The sequence below is a fragment of the Hakea prostrata genome, chromosome 6 (genome assembly GCF_041222555.1).
Source record: "Hakea prostrata isolate BN-2017 chromosome 6, UWA_Hpros_2, whole genome shotgun sequence".
NCBI classification, from domain to species: domain Eukaryota; kingdom Viridiplantae; phylum Streptophyta; class Magnoliopsida; order Proteales; family Proteaceae; genus Hakea; species Hakea prostrata.
In genome coordinates this window covers 32719855-32726348 of record NC_142605.1, presented here as the reverse complement: position 1 = coordinate 32726348, position 6494 = coordinate 32719855, and the positions used below count along the sequence as shown (strand labels likewise).

Sequence of the window (6494 nt, the reverse complement as noted above, 5' to 3'; positions counted from 1 at the left end):
CATAATTACATAGATTGCGTGAATCTTAGTTTCTATTTTGGGATTCTATTAGATTCACTACCATAAATGTATTTTCTTATTATTCTCTTACTGATGCAAGTACTTTGACTACAGTAGTATCATGTTCATGTATTCTTTTGATTATGAATACTTATTCTTATCAGTTACTTATGCGATTGATTATGTTTATGTGTATCTTTCTATATGATGCATAAATGTATTTTCTTATTATTCTCTTACTAATGCAAGTACTTTGATTACAATAGTATCATGTTCATGTATTCTTTTGATTATGAATACTTATGCTTATCAGTTACATATGCGATTGATCATGTTTATTTGTATCTTTCTATATGATGAGATATCGGTTGTGTATGTTGTGATTGATTTGAGAATGTGATTGATTAGGTATGATTTGGGATTGGGAAGTGTCCTTTCGACATTTCTGTCCTTGGACATCAGTGGGAATAGTATGGGATGTTTCCAATGGTGCCCTTTGACACTTTCCCGAATTATTGGTTGTCATACCTAGGGCTTATCTAGCAATGTTTGGCTAGGAATACCCCTATTATATCAGACCCGATTCGGAAGGGTATTGAGACCAAACGACCCATGGTAGCAATGGGGATTCGTGGGCGCTCAAGAGCGGTAACCAACCTGTGAGAGGACATGAATCACATTGTGGGGGTCATTTGTTGGTAGGGTTTCAAATAGTAGACTTGGGCTCATTGGCGCTCAAGACCGGTAACCAATCCGTGAGGGGACATGAGAGCTTCCCGTCTGTTATTTGTGGATGACCAGTAGGGTTGATGAGTCCGTAGTCAGGGACTATGCTGACTCTAGTGTGAAGGATACCGGAAAGGATCGCCAGGGGCGAGGAATGGACGTATATAGATTTGAGTTGATATAACTAAGTAGATGACTTGCATTTGGCTAGGGTTTACCTTGACATGCGCCAATACTCCTTTTTGCAACATATTTTGTTAGACTTTTTTGCAGGTACTACTACTGTTGATTGTGACGGTCAACACTTTGAGGACTAAGTTGGTGACTCATACCACTTTGGCTATGGTGACTACTTCTGTCACCACTCTCTCACATCACCATTTGGTCTAAGTATTGGCGCATGTCAAGGTAAAGCCTAGCCCAATGCAAGTCATCTACTTAGTGATATCATGTCAGTTATAGATACGTCCATTATTCCCCTCTCAGGATCCTTTCCGGTATCCTTCACACTAGAGTCACGGATATTACCCACCGGACTCATCAACCTTATTGGTCATCCACAAATAGTAGACGGGAAGCTCTCACGTCCCCTCACGGATCATTTCACCAGTCTTAAGTGCCCATGAGCCCAAGTCTAGCCATTTGCAACCCTACCAATAAATGGCCCCTTTCGGGTATCCACAATGTGATTTATGTTCTCTCACGAGATGGTTACCGGTCTTGAGCGCCCACAAATCCACACTACTACCACAAGTCGTTCGGTCTCAATGCCCTTCCGATTCGGGTCTGATACGACAAGGACATCCTAGCCATACATCTAGACAAGTCCTATGTATGTCATCCAATGATCCAGGAAAGCGTCGATGGGCATCTTCGGAGAACATCCCATACTATTTTCTCCGATGTCCAAGGACAGAAGTACCAGTAAGGCACTCCCCAATCCCAAATCATACCTGAGCAATCACATGCTTATTTCCATCCATTACATATCAACAATACATTATCATATTGAAAAATGTCATAACATCTCATAATACAGTGTATAAATAAATGACAAGAATAAGTAAACATGATAAACCAAGTAATTAAGCATGGTGCCACTGTCATAAGGTAACTACAGCAGTCATATGATGTTTAAAATCAATTAATAAGTTAAGTCTACTAAGTTACCAACAATAGTGTAAAAGTCATACAGTCTATGTTATATGGCAATAACCGTCCTTACCTCAAATTGTGAAGAAGATGATCCGAAGTCACAAGAGAATGGTCCAATTATAGTCTTAAAGCCCTAAACAAACATACATGAAGGATTAGAGAAGAAATCAAAACAATCGGAGGTCGAATGGATCAAAATTGGGCAAAAGTTTCTAACAGCAACCTTGTTGGTCGATACCTTGGGTCGATGGTATCGACCAATAGTATCGACCCAATGAGTCTCGGACAGCAAGTTGGATTTTTGAGTTTTGACTCAAAATTGGTCTTTCGGGTCTCGGATCGATACGAAACTTAGGGAGCAGCCTAAACACAATATAGAGACACTAATTATCAAAGAATTAACATCATCCAATGGTCAAATTAGAAATCCCCAAATTGGCATATCAAGTTCAAGAGTTGTTAATCATGGCATTGGCTGTTTCTTAATGCAAGTTGAGGGAAAACATAGTGGATTAGGTAGGGAATAACTTAGGAGCAATATTGAAATCATATGCAAGGTATAGATTAGGTTAATCATAGGCTTCATCTCAGTTTTGGTAAATAAAGTAAGTTGGTAAGCAACAAATCATGGAAATGCATAGTTAATGATCAAGAGGTAAGTAAATCATAGCAAGATTGGGGAAAACATCAATGTATGAGGTAAAGAAGACTCATGGCAAGGTGGTTGCAAGGTTGCAGCACCTTGGCCATGGTCCGAATAGTAAAAATGAGAGTAAAGATGAGTGAGAAAGAGACTAGGAGAGAGAGTCATACCTTGAGAGTAGAGCAAGAGAGTGGAAGTGGGTAGTTGGCAATGATTAGTGGGGAAGATGCTTCACCATTACCAAGGAGGAGTTCTTGGGAGTCTCACCCACATTCTCAGGTGCCTCAATGATTAGAATAGGGTTCAAAACAAGAGGATGGAATAAATAGAGTAGGGAATATTCCACAGAATCTTTAAATCCGGATTCAGCATGTGTTGGTCGATACATTGGGTCGATGGTATCGACCAATAGTATCGACCAAAACATGTTTCAACAGAATTTTCAGAATAGTTCAGCAACTTAAGGTGTGGACTTGGAGGGCTATACAAGGTCAAATTGCATGGGGTTTTCTCCTATAGGTCAATAAAGAAGTCTAGTTTCCAGAGATATCTTTGGATTGGGTACAGGAGTTCATTAGGTCCACCAATTAAGCTCACCTTCTTCGATGCGCAAGCAGGATTTGCCAGACATAGTTCAGCAACTTCGGATAGGGATTTGGAGGGCTATACGGGGTCAAATTGAGTGGGTTTTTCTCCTAAAAGTCCATCAAGAAGTCTAGTTTTGGGAAATACATTCGGATTGAGCACAAGAGTTCATTAGGTATTTCAACTAATTCACCCCTCTTCGGTGCGTAGATTCAAAACTAACACTGATAATGCTCTCAAGTGAGGGGCATCATTGTCAATGTCCATGGGCTTGGGCTCCGACACCAAATCATCAACCAAAAGGGTCCACAAGGATTTTTTCCTTCACTTAGGGACATTGGACCTACAAACAATACAAATTCCAGGCCAGGTCAAGGTTAGGATAAGGCCGGACATTACAGATCTACCCTAAGGGAAAGGTCTGGCATGACTTCCTAAGGCTTTCAAAGATAACAACATTGAAATCAAGGTCCGACTTCAAGGTCTAACATTAAACAAGTCTTTCTTTATCCCAAAACAAATAGGGTGTTCTGGTTAGGTTTCGGATGGATTTTACACCCTTAGCTGTTGTAAGTGTAGTAGTCACCCGAACTCAATGCGACAATACTAGAAGAATGCCTCATACAGGAACTCGGCCTGCTATGTATCAAACCGGTCAAGCCGTAGAACCTCCGCTCTCGGCTGAGATGGAACTCGACCTCTACCTCTCCGAGCACCTACTAAGCGACCTCAACCCCAACCTCGTGCTAGTCTCTGCATGGTGTGAATGTCTGTGGAAAAGACAAAGGACATTGCTCGTTAGTGTTGTTTCAAAATTTCAGCCAGAAGGGCATTTTCGTAATTTTTCAAAAAATTCAATTTTGTAAATTGAACATACTAGCATGTCCATAATACTTGGAATAATACTTGGAATAACGTGTTAAGATGTTTTTTTTTGAAGAAAATTCATTGAAATCTTGGTCTAAAGTAAAAAAATCAGCAAGAAGGAAAATTGGGGATTTTTGCAAATTAGGTCAAAATTGGATTTTTGAAATTCTGAAATTGGTTGAATCAAACTACATGCATACATCCACAATATTATTTCAAGCATGTAGCATTTTATTTCGTGCGAAAACTCCTAGCGGTTTGTGAGAAATCGAAGTTTTCCTAAAATTTGGGAATTTCGGTTGCGAAAACAATGAAAAAGTACTAGATTGTGTTAGAACTTGTTGTCTAAGCATGGCATTGTGTTAAAAATTCATGGAACATGTTTCTAAGTGCTCCTAGACATGATTTCTAGCAATAGACATAAGTAAAACATGATTTTTGTTGAAATGCTAGCATGAGAAGATGCATTTGAGATGAGAATGGGTGTTTACCTTGTATGATGATCTAAGTGAGATGTAGTGTTGTTGTTGAAGCACCAACCTACCTTGAAAACACTTATGAAGACCTTAGAACCTCTTCTCCAAAGCTCCCTCTCAAGTTTGCAAGATTAGAAGTGAGTTTGGAATGAGGTTTTGTCACTTAAAACCTGTTTTTCGCATGCTGTGAGCCTTAGTCGATTGGTTGGTCGACTAGGCCAATCGACCAAGCAGTCGACCAACAGTCACAGTAGCTCCAAATTCTGATGAATTTCGGAAAAATGTGATTTTTGTTTTATGATTGTTTATTTGATGACTAAATGGATCTATATGAGCATGATTTAAGATTCCTAATCATTTGGAGATGTGGATTATGATGAATCTTCGAATTTCGGTGTTTTTAATGTTTTCGGTTCTGCAAAATAGTTCTGTTAAGAAGTGGTCGTGGTGGACCCCGTAGCGCCAAGAATGGTGAGATACCAATCAATGGTTATGATTAGCAGACCCATACTAATGATCAAGCTACTCATGACATACCTGGAGCTCTGAACATCGGAAGTTTCCGTTATATTGCCAACATCATGGGCAATATGATGCAACAGCCAGCAAACCAGTTTAATCAGATGCTGATGGGTTTCATGACCCTACACAATGAGACTCATGCTGGTGCTAACGGGAACCCTCATGCCGCAATCCCAAATGCGGAAAGGTTGGCTGGATTTCCACATACATGTCTGATGGAGAGTTTCTTGAAGTTGCAAGTGCCCACCTTCACCGGAGTGTCCAAAGATGCCTTGTTTCCGAACAAGTGGATGCGAGAGTTAGAAAAGGCCTTCCGTCATCTGCACTATTCTGAAGCTCAGAAGATTTTGTTCGCTGAGCAGAAGCTTCAGCACGAAGCTGACACTTGGTGGACCTCCACCCGGCCCATTTTAGAAGAGTTGCATGCATGTGTTATGTCTTGGGAAATCTTCAAAGAGGCTTTCTGCAAGAATTATTTCCCTGAAGCCGTGAAGGATGCTAAAGAAGTCGAGTTTATGGCTCTTATGCAAGGATCCCTGTCTGTGTTGGATTACCAACAGAAGTTTGAAGAACTCTTCTTCTTTGCTCCTAACTCTTTGAAGCCTGATCGTGCTAAGGCAAAGAAATTCTTTAAAGGATTGCGACCTGCAATCAGGGCGTACCTCGCTATGCAACCTATTGAGAGTTATGCTCAAGTGGTTTAGAATTCGAAAAAGTTGGAAGAGACTGAAAAGGAGAGTGCTCGTGTGCAAAGATCTTGGCAGTCAAGGAACCCTGGTTTAGTTGACCGTATGGAACAACACTTTGTTAGACCTACACCATACCCTACTCCCGCTTTTCAGCCTACGAGTGTAGGTCAGAGTCCTGGATTTTCGCAAGCCGGCCAGCATAGTCAATATAGTGGGAATAGGCAATCTGTGAATATTCCTAATGCAAGCCTTGTGAATGCAAATTCTAGACCTTTGGTTCAGAAGCCCCCTGTTGCAACTATCCTAGTTGGACCTAAGGACCCTGTTTGCTTTTTCTATAAGCAGACCACTCACTTCACTTGTGCTTGTCCAAAGAGGCCAGTTCAGCAGTCTGCTCCTGTAGCGAAGAGTGCCCCTGCCCCTCCCTCTAGTAGAGTGTTCAATATTTCTGATACTGAACAAGATGCAAGTCATGATGTGGTAACAGGTACTATAACAACCCCCGTATTTCTAACCCAAGATCCGTATTGCAGGTCCGAGAACCCAAAGGTCTAGTCTGGTAAATTTGTGGAGTGTCCGGATAGAAGTCCATGATCCATACCCTGAACCCATGGATCTGGATTCTATGTCTGAAGAGCCTGCCTTGCTTGGTAGTTGGACTTCTGGAAGTCAAGTGATGTTTGGATATGTCCGGATTAAAGGTAAGATCTCCCCCATCTCTTCTTTAGGGCTAGGTTGTACTTGGATATCAACCCCCTGACAAAAGCACCCTTGTATGGCAAATTACATGGGGGCAGTTGCTAGTGGCGGTCGATCAAACCAAGCGACCGC

General features: G+C 41.2%; 1 protein-coding gene across 1 annotated transcript; it reads left to right on the top strand.

Annotated features, from left to right (window-relative positions):
- Positions 1 to 5033: 5033 nt before the first annotated feature.
- Positions 5034 to 5678, top strand: LOC149013405 (uncharacterized). Its single transcript, XM_089157725.1, has one exon. The coding sequence runs from the start codon at positions 5034 to 5036 to the stop codon at positions 5676 to 5678; it is 645 nt and encodes a 214-aa protein (XP_089013851.1).
- Positions 5679 to 6494: the final 816 nt, after the last annotated feature.